Below are 21,547 nucleotides of genomic sequence, written 5' to 3'. Positions count from 1 at the left end.
ACATTTCTTCAACAATGTTCTTTAGCCTATGTGTTCAGTCTCAACTATAATTCGCTGAATTCACCAACATTAGAGAGAGATGTTCAGAGAAGTAGTTTAAAGGAACAGTTCAGTGTGAAAATAAAAACTGTGTAAATAGATAGGCTGTGCAAAATAAAAAAATGTTTCTAATATAGTTAGGCAAAAATGTAATGTATAAAGGCTGGAGTGAGTGGATGTGTAACATAATAGTCAGAACACTACTTTCTGCTTTTCAGCTCTATAACTCTGAGTTAGTCAGTGACTTGAAGGGGGGCCACATGGTACATTTCTGTTCAGTGAGTTTGTAATTGATCCTCAGCATTCAGCTCAGATTCAAAAGCAACAGATATGACCCATGTGCCCCTCCCTCAAGTCACTGATTGGTTACTGCCTGGCAGGCCTGGACTGGCAATCTGTGGGTTCTGGCAGAGGGGCTGCTGTAAGTTGCCATAGATAGCCACTATATTGGGCTGGTGGGGGATGTTTTAGGCTGCTGTGTGGCCTGTTTGGCCCTCTGTGTACCTGAAATGCCAGGGCTTATTTTGAATCTCAGTCCAGTCCTGCTCCGGTAACCAGGATAACCAGTGTAAACCAAGAGAGCTGCAAAGCAGGAAGTAGTGTTCTGGCTATTATGTTAGAAATCCACTCACTCCAGCCTTTATTCATTATATTTTTGGCTAACTAACTATATTAGAAACATTTTTTTATTTTATTTTGCACAGCCTATCTATTTACCCAGTTTTTATTTTTACACGTAAAATTCCTTTAATGACATCTGAAGGGCTAAAGGATGTAATTGATTTATGACTGGAGGGTCCATTTAACAGTGAGTGGGCACAAAAGCAATAATGTGCAAAATCATGCCCCATAGGGCACCATACAATTGTCCCTACCAATGGTATAGTGCTCTGTGCGCTCTGGTAGTTCCATCTTTGTTGGCACATACCATGCAGCGCACCCCCGTTTTTAATGCCTATCTTAAACATTTATTATCACATCCAAATGTAATGTTTTTGGCCATACTCCACCCTAGCTAGTAAGATAACAATGTGCCCCACAACATATTCATTTCATGGCCACCTAAACTTAGGGATTTTACATGAAACTGCTTATCAATCAGTGACCCCTGGGCTGCTATACATCTCCTCACCCCCACACTATGGTTTTTCCTATCCACTGGGTACCCAAATAAAGTGGGGTTGGGTAGTATCATTGTTTGGGGAACTTATAGGGCACTGCTGTCCAATTGGAAGCTTGTGGGTCTGAAGGGACACTCCAAAAAATGTTTGTATCCGTCAACACGACCAAGCTCTCCACAGATCTCTTTGAGAAAACTAATACTGTCCAGCACTGGTACCAAGCCTATCAAACAGCTAAAATATCGAGAGGCCAGCAAGGAAGAAAGAACCCTGCTGACTAAATCAGACATGTGACGTCATCAGTACGGTCAACGTCCGCCTCACCCGGAGCGCCGTCCCTTTGCCGGATCTGGTGACAGGCTTACAGCCTCTATTCTCCTTACTTGCCTTGTCATTGGCTAGTCTCGCTGCTGGGGGTGGGCGTGGCTTCGCTGTGACTGCTGCTAGTTGCTGCGGGGAAGGCCGATGAGTATAAATTACCTTCCATTCAAGGCGGCACTCCCTGACTGAGCTGTCACCGTTTATCCAACATGTCTTTAGAGTTCGAGCTATGCCCTGGGCGGAAAATTGGAGGGGACAATCCATGCTTCATCATCGCCGAGATCGGGCAGAACCACCAGGGCGACATCGAAATCGCCAAGAAAATGATCCTAATGGCGAAGGTGACTGAGATTTGTATGTATAATGTGTGTGTGTTGTGTGTATGTAAATATGCGGGCCGTAAGCGTGGCGATAAACTGAAGATCAGTCTCATGTAAAATAGGCTACAGCAACTAAATCTGCCTTGGTACTCATAAGCATAACAATACATATTCTCTGTATAACTGTGCTCTTTCATACGTGCCACCTGTTGCACTCTATATTATATACATTCCCAGCACTGCAGTGTTACTAATGCACAGCTCATTCATTCATGTCTGCATTACTGCACATTCATCTGTCTAATCTAGCTATATCTTATAATAATAGCAATGTTAGCTTGGAAAGGCAGTCCCAATTGAGAGTTATTTGCCAATATAAATTGTAATGCACAATGACCTGCCTGGAGCCCACTTTGCTAAAACAATGATAATCTGACATAGGAAAACCCACACAAGGCTCTCTGTGGGTATAGCAGTGGGGGCGGGTGCTCCATCACGTATCCTTTTAGTGTGGGTGTTCAGGACAGGTGGTAGTGGGTTTGGATAATATTACTTGAAAATCTCCAACATAAAATACAATAAATCATTCCCCACACTGACACATAAAAGGGATAGGTCGTCATAAAGGCCACTTATCATTTACAACTAGGTTTTCTTTTTTGTGTGGTTACTGAAATCTTTAGATTTTTTTTATCACTTTAATTTAATTACCCTAGCAAGCAGGCAGAAGCATTAACGTCAGAATGGGAGATGAATAGAAAAAAAGAAAATAACTACAACAAACAATAACCGTAAAACTGAAACCTTGCACTGGATCTGTTTTAATGGTTGTTGGGATGGGTGAATCCAACACCCATAGGATTTTTTAGTTGCAGGCTGGAAATGAGCAGAATTGGAAATGCTAATGATTAAAGAAACATACCAAAATGAACAAAAATAATGAAGGTGAAGTGAAAATCAAGAACAGCCAGAACTAGATGTAGGCAGAGGCTGGTGTTGGGAGTTGAGGTTGCACAATAAAGGAGGAGTGAAGGGGCAAGGAGAGAGTGGTAGGTGCAGTGATTGGGCGGCAAAGTGAGGAGAAGGGGGTAATTCTGCTTGGTGGGGCAAGTTTGGGAGCAAGTAAGGTGCCAGGTCACATAGTATTGCCTTGAGCAGTCCCTCTCTGCAATTAGTTCATGAACACTCAGAAGAAATCATGTCACAATATAGTTTTATACAACAGCAACCATATAATATGCATTAATGCCCCATGGCAAGCTTATTTTGTTTGTTGCCTAATTTAACGTGTTACTACACAGTAACGTGATCAATTGCTGTTGTGTAAATCTCTTGTGGTTTATTGGCATAGCGGGAAAGCAACAAAATGGCACTTGCTGTGGCACATAGTTGTATCAAACTGTGCTGGAAAAATCATATGCATCACAGATTGCCACCTGAATACCAGGCCTTGCAGAGTAAATTCTGGTGTATTTACCAAGTTCTACGTTTATTTTAGGCGATCAGGTAGCCCAACATAAAATTCCAGCTTATAAAGCAATAGTGGGTTTGAAAGCACCAGAAACAGTGATCGCCATGGTTGCTTCTTGTACCATTTCTTATCCGATTTGTCATAGTTCAATTTCTTGCCATCTATATTTTTATTATTCACTTGAAAGGGTCATGCCACATCTGAGGTGCAAAACGCCCAAGTAGTAATTAAGAAACTTTCTCAATCATATAGAGAACAAAATATATGTGAATTAACATGCATGTTATCCACTCACCTCAACTGTTCTTTGGTCTTTAATTTGTATAAGGTACTTCTGTACATATCTGTGGAGTTGGCGTCGGAGTCTGGAGCAATATTGGAGTCTGAGTTGCCAAAAATGTTCCGACTTCTAATAACTTTAAATACAAGCACAATATAATCAAATCAGATTTAAGAGCTTATATGAAGGTGTATAAGGCAGAAGCAATCCTGTTTCTAAGAAAAATAATTTAGTTAATTTTGGATTGTATTTAACCGCTATTTTACAGCTCTATGCCAAGTTCCATTTGGTTTATGTCGTTTAACTTCTTTCAATTAGCATGGAAAGTACATTAGGAACAGTAACACCAAAAACTGGTAAAAGCTGTGTGTTGCTTCAGACTACTAATAGTTTATACAAACAAGCTGCTGTGTAGCCATGGGGGCAGCCATTCAAGCTGATAACAAAAGGAGAAAATGTACAGGTTACATAACACATAACAGATTAGCCCTGTCCAACACAATGGTGTTTTATCTGTGCTATGTAACTTGTGCCTTTTTTCCAGCTTGAATGGCTGCCTCATGGCTAAACTACAGTAGTCTTTCTGAAGAAAACACACCCGTTTTACCAGTGCAGAGCAACATTACAATATATTTTAATTACTTTGATACACTTTCAGTTTTTGGCGTTACTGTTCCTAAAAAACTGAGGAGTCAGAGGTACCATAAATTAAAGAGTCAGAGTTGCAGGATATATGTACCGACTCCACAGCCCTACTTCTGTTCTTATGCAAGTGAAATTCTGTCCTCTATTTTCTGTACTGTTTCCTCCATCAACTTCTGCTTGACTCTTCTCTTGTTGCTCAATCTTTTCTCTTCATTGCAAATTTTCTCCTTTCTTCATTTTTGTATTCTCTATTTACATATTTCCTTCACCACTTTCTTTTTGTTTCATGATCATGCATTTTCCTTTCCCTTCTCTCTCATATTCTTCTCTCCCTTGCACCTACCTGATTTCCTGTTCTCTCCCATTTTCCCTTTTCTATTCCACTCTTAACTTTATCTCTCTTTTATGTGATACCCAACACACTAAACCACACTCTTTTCTCCCACCCCTTACTAATTTATTGTCTGCTTCTGTCCCACCCATCTTTCTTTCTTTTTGCTGTCCTTACCTCTAACTCTCTTCTCGTTTTCCCTCTCTCTTCCTTTACTCTGCATTTTCTCCGCTTCCTCTACTCTTTTTTTTCCACCTCCAAAACAGCTTTGACACCCAATGCTAGGGTGGCAGTCTGTGCCCCCTTTATGGTACCACTGTTTACTTACCCCGTCTGGAAAAGTTATTGACCGTCAGAGGAATAGTTAGATAAAACAAAGGGTAGGATTGAACCCCCCCCCCCCAATTTTCCAAAATGTTTTTACCTAGGCAGGCGCTACTGCTGCCTAACTCTAGTTCCAGACCTGGTTTGTTGCAGCAGTAGTTAGTTCATTTCTGGTTACCCTGTCCCCCATACCAGGGTTTTGATTTGTTCATGGTGGATACCATTTTGCGTAGTCTTCCCAATATTTAGGACACTAATGCAGAAGTATGAGAATAAGGAAAGTAGGTAGCAAGCTGCAAAGTAGTAGATTAATGCTTTACAGTATTTTTGTGCAGAGGTCCTCCTTGTTTGACTACTATTTCTGCCAAATGGTAGTGACAGTCAAAACATCCTGCCAAGTGTCATTTAAAAAAAATTCAAAAAAAAATAATTAATTCTGATTTACCGTACTTGTTTAAAAATGTATTTTTGGCAAAGGTGAACTGCCCCCTTTTAAAAACAGCTGTAAGATCTGTTATGTGATACAAAAGAGCCATAAATCTTCTATACAATATATCCTTCTAAATGGTGTTCAGTGATGTTTTAAACATTTGTCACATGACCGACTGACATCTGTGTATTATAAGACCATGCACCTTCTAATTTTAAGTAGAATAAATATAATTATATTACTCAGGCCCATTACTCTGTAAAGTGTGGTTGGACTCCTTGATAATGTGCTTCCTTTCTGTTTTTTCCTTGCCTTGTAACTCTGCAGAATAAAGAAGCCCTGCAGTGCTAGGGAACCATCTGCAATTTGTTTGATGCAGATGCTTAAAATCCTACTCATATGAGTGGGTGTAGTTTAGTCAGTATGTAAATGCTTGTTGGAAGTAGAACTGAATCATGTTGCTAAGAAAGCTCCTTTGCTTTGCATTGGTCAGTGTTTTCATAGAATTATTTTGCTTGATGTACAACCTTCAATTGTACAGTGCTTTTAAAAATATGTTGCTGCTTTATAAATATATGATAATTTCTTGCTGTGCTGAGGCATTCTTGTGGGAAGAAGTCCTATGGTCTAATGACTTTTACTCTGAACTGCAGTCACCTTTATATAAGGACTGAAGAGCAATGTCTTCACAGAGTTTATTATGTATCTGATATGTAGAATTCTGTACTCCACCACTGTGCACAACTGGAATTGTACATTGATTTTCAAGACTTTGCATAAATAACCTTTCATTTAATGTATGTGCTGTGATTGTGTTTAGGAATGCGGTGCGGATTGTGCAAAGTTTCAGAAGAGTGAACTGGAATACAAGTTCAATAAGAAAGCTCTGGAGAGGACATATAACTCTCCACACTCGTGGGGAAAAACATATGGAGAGCACAAGCGCCACCTGGAGTTCAGCCATGATCAGTACCGGGAGCTACAGAAGTATGCAAAAGAAGTAGGAATTTATTTCACAGCATCTGGTATGGATGAGGTGAGTTAAACTTGTAGGTTTGCCTGTTAGCAGTAGGTTTATGACTTGATTCATTATATTCTCACAAACTCTTCTCTTTGGGGAGAAGCTGCACTCCTATGAGAACTAGGGTTGCCACCTTTTAAACTATGCTTACCGGCTGGTGGTGGGGGCGGGAGAAAATGTGTGGGCCGTGACATAAAAGGGGGCGGGGCATGACGTAGAAAGGGGTGTGACGTAAGGGGCTAAACGCGCGCTTGGCCTGAAGACAGAAAAAAAGGTACATTTTGAGCGGGTTGGGGGCGGCCAAGGGCTTTTGTAAGGAGTATTACAAATTTACCGGCTGATACATTGTAATACCGGCCCCGGCCTTGGCCTTAGTAGGTTTTTGAAGTGTGGGAGGAAACTGGAAGAAACCCACACAGACATGGGAAGAACATACAAACTCCCTGCAGATTGTGCCCAGGCTGCTCTCAGGATCCCTGCACAGAAGTGCTAACCACTGAACCTTCATGTTTATTTTAGAGCTTGTAAGATAAATATTGTTTATTACTGGACACACCCAACCTGACATTTTTTCCTACTGCAAACTGCAAACAAGCCAGATATAGTCCAAACTGGAGACTCATGCTGGAATTATTTTGTGATGCCAAAGAAGGTGGGGGTAGTTCTAGCACAGTGTCAGTTGACACTGTGAACTTGTCATGATTTTTATGATGTAGTCTTTATGATGTAGTCTGCCACCACCCTAAAGAGTGACTGAAGTTTATCAAAGCACAAGTCAGATGACTGGGGGCAGCTGGAAAACTGGCAATATGTCTAACCCAATTTAAGATTTCAAAATTAGATATAAAACCATCCGTTTGCAGAATTCTGCTGGAGCAGCACTATTAACCGATGTGTTTTGAAAAAAACATTTTTTCCCATGACAATATCTGTCAGAATCTGATATTGAGCTACTGACCGCATCCTGGCAAAGAAAAATTTAGTCGCAGTTTATTCGTTGTCGAAACTCACATGCAACTGTGTTAGATTTAACAAGTCAGCCGCCACTGTGTCAAAAACATGACTACCTCACAGCTGCAATTATACAGGCATTGTGGGAAAAGATGCTTCTTTGTGGATAGAATCCATAATCCATACTGCAATCGTAAATTAGCCCTTACATGGTTAATCTAAGATAAATACCCAGATCCTGGCTCAACAACACCCCTTCGTTTTCTTTTGATTAAAGAAATATTTTGTGTGATTGCTAATGTCGAAAATAAGAGGGCAGACCTAAGCAGAGAGCATGATCAGTCTGCTAGTCATAGGTTTCTGATAAAGCAATGATCCTCCACTCCCAGAACATGATGGCTTTGGCGGGGCTCTGACATTGTCAGTAAATTTTAGGATACACAGAACCCAGAATTCTCAGGATTTCAGTCTGGGTTTACATTTAGCAAACCTCTTCTGATTTTTCAAGAAAGTTTTAATGAATGAACACATTCATCAAAGCAGATAAAAGTGTCAATTTGTCAGAATTCATTTTCTCTCAGGTATTGGTTCACTTTTCACAGCTCAACATTGGCACTGTGCACACCCATTTGAGTCCTTATTTCTTTACTGACATCCAGTAAACTTGTTTTTTTTAACGGTAACTTTTTTTTTTATTGATTTTAAAAACATACATTCAGCCAAGACCATTACAGTTCAGGGTGTATAATTAGTGTAAGCAACAGTGAATGATAACATCAGTAGCATATAAACAATATTTTGATACATTAAGGAGTAATATACAAAATTTGAGTGAATTTTAATTTAGATTCGCCTCACACCATGGTGATTTTTTCATGTTTGGACTGTGTCCCTCTGGCTCTATAAGTTGGTTTAATTAGGGGGATAGCGTTGTGAACCAATTGTTTCTATGTCTTGACCGTTGGGAGTTGGGGCCCCATCCAGTGCATGGCTGTTTTTTCCTTGCGTAGAATAGTGAGCGGTATCTATTTCTAGCATATTTGGACACTACAATATCATCTAGAAATCCCAGGAAGCCTATAAGTGCTCAGTTAGTACCCTGAGAATTTTAGTCCAATACCTTGTTATTGGGGGGCAGGACCACATCATGTGGTAGAAGGTTGCTGGGAAGGTATCACACCAGGGGCAAGAGGGGTCAGGTTGCCTTCCCATGGCATGCAACTTGCCTGGGGTTATATACAATTGGTGAATTATCTTGTATTGGACCACCCTATCCATTGTTGAGATTAAGTAGTAAACTTGTTTTTTTAACCCTGTCATATTTTTATTGTTATTAGCCTTTAATTTTCAAAAACATTTTTTTTGCTGTACTGGTAGTTTAAAGGAAAACTATACCCCCAAAATGAATACTTAACAGATAGTTTATATCATATTAAGTGGCATATTAAAGAATCTTATCAAGCTGCAATATATATTTATGTAAATATTGCCATTTTACATCTCTTGCCTTGGACCACCAATTAGTGATCTGGTGATGTGGACTGTGTGTTGCCTCAGAGATCACCTGACCAGAAATACTACAACTCTAACTGTAACAGGAAGTGTGGAAGCAAAAGACACAACTCTGTCTGTTAATTGGCTCATGTGACCTAACAAGTATGGTCTGTTTGGTTTGTTTGTGTGCACCGTGAATCCTACGATCCCAGGGACATTATTTTTTAAAATGGCAATTTTCTATTTATGATTACCCAATGGGACATACTGCTAGAAAAGTATATTATTATGAAAATGATAGGGATGCACCGAATCCACTATTTTAGATTCGTCCGAACCCCGTATCCTTTGTGAAAGATTCGGCTGAGAACCGAATCCTAATTTACATATGCAAATTAGGGGTGGGAAGGCGAAAACATTTTTTACTTCCTGGTTTTGTTACCCCCTCCCCGGCTGTAATTTGCATATGCAAATTAGGATTCGGTTCGGCCGGGCAGAAGGATTTGGCCGAATCCGAATCCTGCTGAAAAGGCTGAATCCCGAACCAAATTCTGGATTCGGTGCATCCCTAGAAAATGGTTTATTTACATGAAGCAGGGTTTTACATATGAGCTATTTTATTACCGTAAATATATTTTTATAGAGATTGTTCGAGGGGTATATTTTCCTTTAAAGAAGTTTAAAGCCAGTCCCATGGAGCAGCAATGTTAGTGCTTGACTTCCGCTTCCGCCTCCCATGAAAAAAAAGGTGAAATAATTCATCCAGTCAAATTGTCCACAAATTCCAGACCAACACTGTCCTTTCTTCTTTCTCTGTGCCTGTTAGTGGGGAGAGCCCTTTGAAGCAGGCAGACAGCGCACAGGCATAATAAAGACTGAAGAATGTCTATTCTTTTCCACACTGAAGTGATTCTAACCTGTCAATAATGGTTTAAAATGGTTTTAAATTGTTTTAAGTAACTAATGTTATAGCATTGTAAACTTTTACTATTTACCCATAAATGGTAAATCAGCTGCTTAAAGGGGTGGTTCACCTTTACGTTAACTTTCAGTTAACGGAGAATGGCTAATGCTAACCAACTTTTCAATTGGCCTTCATTTTTTGTATAGTTTTTGAATTATTTGCCTTCTTCTGACTCTTTCCAGCTTTCATATGAGGGCCACTGACCCCATCTAAAATCAAATGTTCTGCAAGGCTACAAATTCACTGTTATTGCTACTTTTTATTACTCATCTTTCTATTCAGGCCTCTCATATTCATATTCCTGTCTCTTATTCAAATCAATTCATGGTCGCTAGGGTCATTGTGTGACCTGGAAAGCTGCTGAACAAAGAGCTAAATAACTCAAACGCCTCAAATAATAAAAAATGAAAACCGATTGCAAATTGCCTCAGAATATCAATCTCTACATCATACTAATAGTTAATTTAAAGGTGAAAAACACCTTTAATATCCTATGTGTATGTTAACACGGGACAACTGAACACAGCACATTTTTATATTTAGATTTAACATGTTTTGTTTATTTTGCTCACTGTTGAATAGCAAATTAGGATTTAGCCAGATCTTGCATGGAGTATTAGTAGGTATTCAGCTGAACCCAAATATTTATGATTAGGGATGCACCAAATCCAATTCAAATCATCCAGCAATGTATAGCCTTTTCTAATACTGCAGCATTTTGGTCCTTTACATGCAGCCGGAACTTTAATTTCTATGATATAGTCTTGTTGGGTGTTTATTTTAATAATGTTGTGCTAAACTGTATTACCAGGAAATGGGCAAGATTTCTCTGCCTTAAATTATGTTTTCCTAATTAAAACCTACTGCTCTCTAAGAGTACATGATTGCTATTTATTTTCAGTAAGGCAAACAAGTCAAAACATATCTACCAGATCTCGGTTAGGAAATGATAGGTGTGCATTTACATCTCTATTGGGACTCTGAACTGTAAAGCATTTTTGCACAAAAAACTGGCCAATTAAAGTATATCTATTCCAACCCCATTGCCTCATTTCTATGAAAGAAGCACATGGTCCCAAAAACAAATTGAAGCTTCTAATGGCAAGTGATTGGTTAAAACAATGGTGCAATCATTCGGTGAATCTGTCCCTCTGGCTTCTGCACCTGTCCAGATTAAATTATTTCTGACGTTCTCTTTATCTCCATCAATATTTACTTTGTTTCAGGTTGCTACCTGTCAAATGTGAATCTTAGTACAGGTATGGGACCTGTTATCCAGAATGGTGTTTTCCAGATAAGGGATATTTCCGTAATTTGGATCTTCATAACTTAAATTTCCTAGAAAATCGTGTAAACATTAAATAAACCCAATAGGCTGGTTTTGCTTCCAATAATGATTCATTTTATCTTAGTTTGGATTGAGTACAAGGTACTGTTTTATTATTATTATTATTATTATTATTATTATTATAGCGAAAAAGTAAATAATTTCTCAAAATTGGATTATTTGGATACAATTAAGGCTGTGGGATATGGCCTTTCCGTAATTCGGATCTTTCTGGATAATGGTTTTCGTATAATGGATCCCATACCTGTAATAGGGAAGAAAGGCGAGGTATATAGAAAGCCCAGTTGACATGTTCCCTCAAAGAATCTCCAGAGAAATGACACACACAGCAGGGGTATATGGGTGCATGTATATGCTTTGTGCTATTGCATTAATGCTGTTTACTAGTACATGTATGGGATCCATTATCTGCAAACCCATTATCCAGAAAGCATAACTGGCCTATTGGGTATAGATGTAAATTACAGTAAGATCCATTATCCGGAAAACTCCAGGTCCGGAGCATTCTGGATAACAGGTGCCATGCTTGTACTTTGATACTGAGTGATATTTGGTATTGTGAGAAATAGTTACACGTTGTAATGGGTATATAATGTCTGTTCAAAAAAAGAGCAAATGTTGTAGACTTACAACACATTTTGTGTAAACGTTTAAGGTTTTCTTCTGTCACTGTGAGGCTGAGTAGGCTTGAAGGAAATATGAACTATTCTGTCACCATGGAAACAGCACTGCATTAGTCAGTCTGCAATCCGTTTTGGCTGTATAATCTTCAGCACAGTTTCATCACTCCTAAAAAACAACCTTTTCTATAGAAATGATCTGCTAAGTAGGTTAGGAAGGCCCTTTTCCTGTTCTCTTCCACATTAAGAGGCTGTACTATAAATAACCCCCCAGCATTTCAGTGTCCAAATGCATTACTAATTCGACCATCTCCCAAACTGACTGCACTAGTTATGGCTTGACATGCCTCTGCCTAAATATCACCCATAGCCCATGAAGCTCCATCCCTTTTTGTGATTTGGGAATGTCCATGTGAAAAACAGGGCCATTGGGAGGTATTTAAACAACTGATGTCTTTTTGCCTTAGTGCAGTGCAGTTTGTACATATACCTTCTGAGAGTATAGGCAGTGAATCTAAGTGACAGATGTATGATCACCTCAATAATTAATGGCCAAAAACTAATTTCATGCTGCAAGTGAGTGGTTTCACTTGTACAGTTAGGGGATGGCATGTATTTTAAACAATAATTTAAAGGGACTCACTCATTTAGGGCATAGACACGCGCTGCTATTTCGGGAGATTAGTCGCCCAGCGACAAATTGCTTCTAATCTCGACTAATCTCCCCAAACTGCCTTCCCGCTGGCTAGAATGTAAATCTCTGGCAGGATGGCACTCTGAACACTTAGTTTTACAAAGTCGGCCAAGGTTGTCTCGTGAGGAAACGGGCGACTTCGGAAAGACAAAGCAATCCGAGTACCATGCCACCGGCGATTCACATTCTAGCTGGCAGGAAGGCAGTTTTGGGAGATTAGTCGCACGAAGAAGAAACGATTTGTCACTGGGCGACTAATCTCCCAAAATAGCTGTGTGTGTCTGTGCCCTTAGGTGTAGCTAGGTAAATGATGGGTTAAAACAATTAATATATGGGGTTTTTTTTTTTTCTTTCAGATGGCAGTGGAATTCCTTCATGAGCTGGGCGTCCCTTTTTTCAAAGTGGGTTCAGGGGACACCAATAACTTTCAATATTTAAAAAAGACTGCACAAAAAGGTAACTTTCATTCTTTTATAAGAGCTTAACAAGTTTTTTTTTGTTTGTTTTTTAGCAACATAAATTCCCTAAGCCTCAAATCAGTACATCGATTGTACAAAAGACAAATACATATGTACAAACATATGTTTTTATTCTACCCTCAATAGCTTTTCTCCCACCCCCTGAAACCATTGTCCAAGACAGATAATAATGATACGTTCTGTATAAACTCTCCTCCTTTCCCCATTTGTTTGCTGGGGCCTTCATTATACAAGGGCAAGTACTTTGATTGATTTCTGCTTTCCCAGAAATTGCTCTGAAGAACCAATGAGGTGGGATTACGTGCAAACTGAAAGTGCTTTTAATTTCACTGTTCTGCATGGTTTGCTGCAATAAATGGCAAAACAAATGATATGTTAAATAGAACAATATACAAAATGTATGGCCAAAATATAATTCTAATTCTGATATATGAAATAAACATGATTAATGCATCACTTGAACTTCTAAAGCAGATCAATTTGTACTGATCTGTTTTCAACCTGGAAACTTAAAATTGCTTATTAAAGAAATATACATTGTATGGGTCTATTTTATTGTCCCAGGTCGCCCTATGGTAATATCAAGCGGCATGCAGTCCCTGGAAACAATGCGTCGTGTTTATGATCTGGTGAAACAAGTGAATCCAAACTTTTGCTTTCTACAGTGCACAAGTGCATACCCACTCTTACCAGAGGACGTCAACCTCTGTATCATAAAGGTGAGATGGTCTTGCTTATGTAAGCCTTGAATAGCTGCTTCTGCAACACCCTCCTAGATTCTCTGTGTAAACTTTATAATTTCTCATTGTTTGTTGCCTGCAAGTCATATAAACTGAAACAGCACCTCTTTGTTGCAAAAGTGAAAAGCCTGTTTTTTCCGACCTAATAAATTCAACTTTTCACTTTTGCAACACAAAGGTGCAGCAGCGACATTTTTCTTGTATGTCTACTTAACCCATTCTCCAGGACTGCTCTGCACTTAACCCATAAGGTTTTATAAGGTGGTTGAAGCACACACAATCTTGAATAATTCGGACATGTAAACTGAAACAGAGCAGCAATATTTACTATATAAAAGGATTATGCCTATGTTAACTACTTTTTCTTCCTAATACCTCATATAGCTTGCTGCTAATCCTCACCCATATGTCTCAACACCGTTTCTCCATAAACAGAACACAAAATATTTTCCCTATTAATTGATAACATCATTCATTGCTAAAACAAATGTGTACATTTGGAGTAAGAGGCTTATACTTTTGAGTGAGAAATATTTTTCCTCCCGCTCTGGCTGGCCTGCTACTCTCAAACCAACCCAGAACCACAGCAATTCATCTTAATTAATTATCAATTATTATGCAGCATTCACATAATGTAATGATTATAAAAAGTCCCAAAATGATATGACCCTAAAAAGATGCTAAAAGAATGAACAACATTATTGTGCAATATCAAAGGTATAGAGAATGGGATGGAGCTATGGGTTTTTGCTCAATAAAGTGTGGTTTTTTTTTGTATCAACTACAGTAGTAATTGACTTTATGAAGTAGTTGTAGGAATTTTTTAATGGCCCACTTGGGGTCAAACATATTTGTTCATACCTCTCTTGAATACAATATGATGTAAATAGGAAAGCAAATGGCCATTCAGCTGATGGGCCCTAGGCCTAAATGGCTTTTAGTTCTGAACCCTTAAGGAGGCCTGTCCCATAGTCTGGGGACTGTATTTTCCCTTTTTGGGTGACCTGTGTTTGAAAGCAAGGGTGTATATGCCTTTCTACTTGCTTTAACAATACATTAAATAAACGAGACATATATTTTTTTAAAGGATACCTAAACCTTTATCTTTAGGTGCTGTGAACACCTCTGTGGCACAACTGCTGGGTGGTAAAGAGCTCTGTAAGCAGAATTTCCAAAAGTATTATTAAATGTTTTACTTATAGAAGATAAAGTTAGTTTGACACAGCCTGCTAATTGATGTGTCATGTAATTAAGCGACACCCTATGAATCGACCACTGTGCTCTAAAATCTTTCCACTTAATTTAGTACATTTATGGTCATTTTTACTCTTACACTACATTTTGATTCCATCCCTTCCTGATCCTGATCTCCTTCGAGGTCGGGTAGGGATCTCTTAACTGTAGAGACTGAACAGAACTGAAAGATCCCTGGTTGAATTGTCTCTCATGCATTTTGTTTTTGTTTTAAAGGAGTTTCAGTCTACTTTCCCAGATATCCCAATTGGCTACTCTGGTCATGAAACTGGCATTGCTATCTCAGTGGCAGCTGTCGCTATGGGAGCCAAAGTGGTGGAGCGCCATGTAACACTGGACAAAACTTGGAAAGGCAATGATCACCAAGCTTCGCTGGAGCCAAGTGAATTGACAGAATTAGTCAGCTCCATCAGACTTGTAGAAAAAGCAATGGGCTCCACTGTCAAAAGCCTGTTGCCATGTGAATTGGCCTGTCACAACAAGGTATATCCACCCATCTTGTCAAACTCAACTCCTTAATGGGAATTTGCTTAATTTAAAGAAATCTAATTTACTACTATTTCTTACTTTACCTCTAAGGTACAGACAGGGAATAATCTGTATGCAGCGTATATGGGGTGATGTTATAATGCTGGAAAACCTAAAATCTGGCAGCATAAAATCGAGGTGTGACTATTTCTGTAGTTTTAAGGAACAAGCGCTCAGCACTCACCAAACTTAAAGGAATTGTTCATTTTAAAAATAATAACTGGGTAAATAAATAGGCTGTTCAAAATAAAAAATGTTTTCAATATAGTTGGTTAATAATGTAATGTATAAAGGCTGGTGTGACTGGATATCTAACATAATAGCCAGAACACTATTTCTGCTTTGCAGCTCTCTTGGTTTCCACTGATTGGTTACCAGGCAGTAATCAATCAATGACTTGAGGAGGGGGCCACATGGCTCATAATTGTTTGCTTTTGAATCTGAGCTGAATACTAAGGATCAATTGCAAACTTACTGAACAGTGGCTCCCCTTAAAGTCGCTGACTAACTCAACGTTGGAGAGCTGAAAAGCAGGAAGTTCTGTTCTGTTAGACATCCAGTTACTCCAGCCTTTATAGATTACATTTTTGGCTAACTAACTATATTAGAAATATTTTGTATTTTGCACAGCCTATCTATTTACCCAGTTTTTATTTTTGCACTGAACTGTTCCTTTAAAATTTTCAAGAGGGTGCACATAACGGCGTCCACGTCAGCCAGTTTCCTATGTCACAATGTAAAAATGGCACCATCTAAGAAATACTTTTGATCTGAAAATATGCGGCGTTTCAGGCCAATTGTCAGACAAAAGTGAAACTTCGCACAAGCCAATTGATACTAATAAAGGCTTTTTAATACATTTCTTAAATGGTACTGCCTTTTACATTGTTTCTGTAGCCCTGCTTCCCTATGCTGCAGTTTTTTCCTTAAGCTTTTCAGAAGATGACTCACTGGATACATCAGTTTGTTCCACAGTGTTTCCTTTCTCCTGTATTTACAGTAGTTGCTCTAAAAATGATCATATAATGTTATAAAGTTCTCATTATGACAGTTCTGGGAAATGCATACACCATCATTTGCAATCCTCATTGCATCCTCTTTCCAGCTAAGCAAAACACTGGCTTTAATGTCGGTGCCCCAGCAGGGTCCAAGTGATTACCATTCAAGAAAGAGTTCAGTGTAAAAATAAAAACTGGGTAAATATATCAGCTGTGCAAAATAAAAAATATTTCTAATATAGTTAAATATTTCTAATATAGATGTAATGTATAAAGGCTGGAGTGACTGGATATCTCAGAACAGAAATTCCTGTTTTTGAGCTCTCTAAATCTGAGTTATTCAGAGACTTGAAGGGGGGCCACATGGGACATAACTGTTCAGTGACTTTGCAATTGATCCTTAGCATCAGATTCAAAAGCAAACAATTATGACCCCCCTCAAGTCACTGATTGGTTACTGCCTGGTGGACAAATACAAAAGGTCCTCTGCACTCAACCCATTATCAATATCTATTTAGGACATTGAGACATTTTGCGCCTTAACGGAACAGTTCAATGTGAAAATAAATGTGTAAATAGATTGGCTGTGCAAAATAAAAAAATGTTTCTAATATAGTTAGTTAGCCAAAAATGTAATGTATATAAAGTCTGGAGTGACTGTATGTCTTACATAATAGCCAGAACACTACTTCCTGCTTTTATAGTTCTATAACTCTGAGTTAGTCAGCGACTTGAAGGGGGGCCAAATGGTACATATCTGTTCAGTGAGTTTGCAATTAATCCTCAGCATTCAGCTTAGATTCAAAAGCAACAGATATGACCCATGTGGCCCCCCCTCAAGTCTCTGATTGGTTACTGCCTGGTAACCAGTCAGTGTAAACCAACAGAGCTCAAAAGCAGGAAGTAGTGTTCTGGCTATTATGTTACCCATCCAGTCACTTTTATTTTGCACAGTGTATCTATCTACCCAGTTTTTATTTTCACACTGAACTGTTCCTTTAAGCTACTAAAAGCTACTAAAAATGCCTTACCTTTTAAACAAAACAGGGATTGTTTGTCCATATATTGCAATATATTTAAGTTGACCAACTACGTCAAAGTCATCCTATATCTGGCCAGTCCTATGCACAACTGGCATCCGATTCATTAAGAATTCTATTGCTTTATTATACATTTTACACAGGGACTCCTGAAGTTTAAAATGGTTGCCCTTTTATTGGCCATCAGTGGGATCACCTGACTATAGCCGGGAAGGGTGGGAGCTACAACATGGAGCTGGTCACTGCTCCTGTATGAACTATAACAAACAAGGAAAAGTTATATCAATAAATATTAGTGGTGAGCACAACTTTGCCTTGTTTGTTATGGTTACTGCCTGGTAACCAATCCGTCGAAAGCAAGAAAGCTGCAAAGCAGGAAGTAGTGTTCCAGACATCCAGTCACTTCAGCCTTTATAGATTACATTTTTGGCTAACTAAATTGAAAACATTTTTTATTTAACACAGCCTATCTATTTACCCAGTTTTTTTTATTTTTACACTGAACAATTCCTTTAAATTTCACTGCCCACCATGGCTGGAAATGTGCCATAGCCCTGTAAGCAGTATTTCTTTTCATTACAGCTGAGAAATTCGAGTTGAAATGTAACATTGTTTTCTCAATTTTGCAGCTCGGTAAATCAGTGGTGGCCAAAGTTAAGATTCCAGCTGGCACAGTGCTGACGCTCAATATGCTAACGGTGAAAGTGGCTGAGCCCCGTGGGTTTCCCCCGGAAGAAATCTATGACCTGGAAGGCAAGACAGTCAAGCGAGAGATTCCTGAAGACGAGTCTGTTACAGAAGAAGCAATTGAGAATTATAACACTAGAACGAAATGTTAGATCTATAGCATGGTTGCTGCTCAAGGCTCTTTTCTTGCAGTCACCCTTCACCTTACCAATACATGTTCTCTGTAGATGTACAATTGCACCGGCTTGGGGATCCTTTTGTATTGAACATCAGTGGCATGCCAGATTGTGTTTCTGTTCTAGAACTGTCAGTGAGAGAAACTGCTATTCTTGTAAGGCTTTCAATTATTGCATGGCAATCGGCTGTAATTCAGCAGGTTATTTATATACTGATTCTAGAACCAATCTTGCCATTGTGGATGAATCTCACACTAGTAATGTGACCTACACATGTATGCTGGCTAAACATTTACGGATTTGTGTTTCCTTCCTCTAACTTCAGCATCTCATGTGATTTCTTTTGTGTGTGTGTGTAGGCACCCTTGTCCTACAGTATAGCTTTCCTCTTTCATTTCAGATTTCTAGTGTAAGAATTACTGTTTGGCCAACATTCCCTCCCCCCATCTCTTCACGTATCAGACTGGCAAAAAAAAACCTGTATGTTTGCACTTGATTAGTTTAGCATGAACGTCACCATCTTTAATGAGGATGGTGATCTGTCTCTGCATCCAGGGCTCAAATTCGTTTGTTTAACACGCGCTATTCCAGCCAAGGAAATCCAGCTTGAGTGATAGAGAAACAAAATCATGAATGCTATGTAAAATCTTTTTATGATCTTTTTGGGATAGATTCTTATATAAATGAAGTTTTATGGAATTTGCCTTGTTTTGGCAGTGACTTTTGCACCAAAAAAAAATTGTTGTGTACAAAGATTGTTCATTTTGTAATACAACATTAAAAATGGATACATTTGATTTGCGTCATCTTTCTGTGTTGAGTGGAAATTTGCTCTGCAGTTGCATATAAAACTCACGGGAGGCTAAAGGATTAATGGTTATTAACTAGTTAAGCTCCCACAAGATTTGGTATTCCTTTTTCCAGGTCAATGAATCAACTAAGTGTTTGGTGTGTCATATATTTTTTTTGATAGTCATATAGAGATAGAAAATGCCAGACACTTTACTACCATATAGGTATACTTTTAAAGATGAAGGAGTAGGCGAAGTAAAGCAGAAGAAATAGGTGAAGTAAAGTATAGTTGAATAAAAATAGAAGGGAAAATGAAAGGAGACAGAAAAGTAGTAAACAAAAGGAAATCAGAATACACATGGATCATCATCATGCACCAATGCTTACTTAGTCCATGGAAAGGTAGAAGGTGGGTCTTGCAACACTGTGTACCATGAGGTTGTTTGAAAGTATTTGTGAATTTAGGTTTTAAATTGGAGTTAAATATTGCCCACTCAGATGACAGTGGCACATGTTTGTAATAGCATTCATGGGCCGATCTTTAACATGTTCCACTGTTTGAGGGACTGCTCTTTTTTTTTTTGTAAATTTATGGTTATATGATCATCAGGGGTGCCAATTGTGAGCAAGCCACTGTGACCCTAGGCACTAATCCTGGGCCAGTGCAGCTCTTCATAAACATGTTGGCCCAGGAACTGTAACAGTGCCATCTTGCTTCCTCTCCCATCATTGAATAAGGAGTCCTCAGCTATATTGTTTTAACAGAACTTTACAGGAGGAAAATCACAGAATTGTAAAAAATTATTGGAAAATGAAGTCTGACTACCCCAAGATAGTTTCAGTGGCACAAGTAGTCAGAACCAGCAATGCATAAAATAGAAGGGGACTGGCAGCATATAACTTTAAGCTCAGTGTTGCATAGAATCCTTCTGCTTTCATTATATACATTTTAAATAACGTTTAAAATCCTTTTTCAGCTCCAATTTCTCTTATTTGATATTAAAAAGGCAATGTCTGTTTGAAGGTTTTTAAAGGGGTTGTTCACCGTCAAACACATTTATCAGTTCAGTTGGTTTCAGATTGTTCACCAGAAATAAAGACTTTCCAATTACTTTTCTTTTTGTGGCTGAAGTGTAACGTTCTTTAACTGTTTTAAACTGATACATTTAGTTGATGCATTTGTTATCTTTGTCCCTGCTGAGCAGAACCCCCGAGTTCCATTTGAAGGCAGCTGTTAGCAATCTAATACTCTACTCTAAGGGCAGTACTCCACGGACGATTCCGCAGCGATCCGACGTGCTGCGCAAAAACGCAGGCGTCACGTCGGATGCGACGGAAATAAGGTAAGTAATACTAGTGTCGCATTGTTGATGCGACGTGACACGACTGTTGGATGCAGACTGGGACATTAAACTTTAAACTTGAATTTTGGGAAAACAGTATAAAAAATAAAGATGGAAAGCAATTGAAAAAAGTCTTTGGTTATGTGAACAATCTGAAAGCAAATTGACTGAGGTAGTGAAGTGACAGCACCAGCAAATTTTTATAATTATAAAAAGCCTTGATTGGAATCCTGGCTCAACTTCTCAGACAAAATAAAAATTGGATGGTGCTGTGACTTCACTACCTAAGTACGTAAAGGACCAGTAACATCAAAAAATTTAATTATTTTAAAGTAATAAAAATATAATGCAGTGTAGCCCTGCACTAGTAAAACTGATGTTTGCTTCAGAAACACTACTATTGTTTATATAAATAAGCAGCTGTGTAGCCATGGGGGCAGCAATTCAAAGGAGAAAAGGATCAAGTTACACAGCAGATAAGCTCTGTAGAACATAATGTTATCTGTTATCTACTATCTAACCTGTGCCATATAGCCGTTTTTCAATTGCCGCCATTGCTACTCAGCAGCTTGTTTATATGAACTATAGTAGTGTTTCTGAAGCAAACACATCAGTTTTACCAGTGCAGGGCAACACTACATAATATATTCATTACATTAAAACACTTTCATTTTTTGATGTTACTGTTCCTTTAATCCAGTTGGAGTGAATAACTTTGCACGTGCACCTGTTATTTGAGAGATATAAAGGCTTGGGTAAATGTTCTGATTAATTGTACTATACAACAATTCGACTGAAAAAAGTGTTTGGAAGTTGAAGAACCCCTTTAACATGGTCTCTGTTTCCCTCTAGTGGATGTATTATCACAAAGCCGACACTAGCACCATCTGCCATAGATAACGGCTTGCACGCTGACACTGGGATAGGATAAATCAGACATTTCAGTTTTTTTGGAAAAATGTTTATTTTCCCTTCTAAATCATATGTTGCTATGGGACCCAGTGACTTTTAATGGCATCAGAGTTATAAATAAATAGTTAGAAATAATCAGTCATTATTTCTCTCTGCTCCCTTAGTTCTTACTACAACAGGGCCCCTCAAATAGGTCAACTAGATACAAAAAAAAAAGTTACTGC

General features: G+C 38.6%; 1 protein-coding gene across 1 annotated transcript; it reads left to right on the top strand.

The window, feature by feature from the left end:
* Positions 1-1,678: 1,678 nt before the first annotated feature.
* Positions 1,679-19,069, top strand: nans.S (N-acetylneuraminate synthase S homeolog). The gene is given in 6 exon segments (NM_001091520.1): positions 1,679-1,822; positions 6,103-6,318; positions 12,731-12,830; positions 13,418-13,572; positions 15,064-15,330; positions 18,043-19,069. Coding segments are annotated over 6 exon segments (1,080 nt in total). The 5' UTR covers positions 1,679-1,690; the 3' UTR covers positions 18,253-19,069.
* Positions 19,070-21,547: the final 2,478 nt, after the last annotated feature.

Source organism: Xenopus laevis, chromosome 1S (assembly GCF_017654675.1).
Source record: "Xenopus laevis strain J_2021 chromosome 1S, Xenopus_laevis_v10.1, whole genome shotgun sequence".
Lineage (NCBI taxonomy): Eukaryota > Metazoa > Chordata > Amphibia > Anura > Pipidae > Xenopus > Xenopus laevis.
This window is presented reverse-complemented; position numbering and strand designations above follow the sequence as displayed.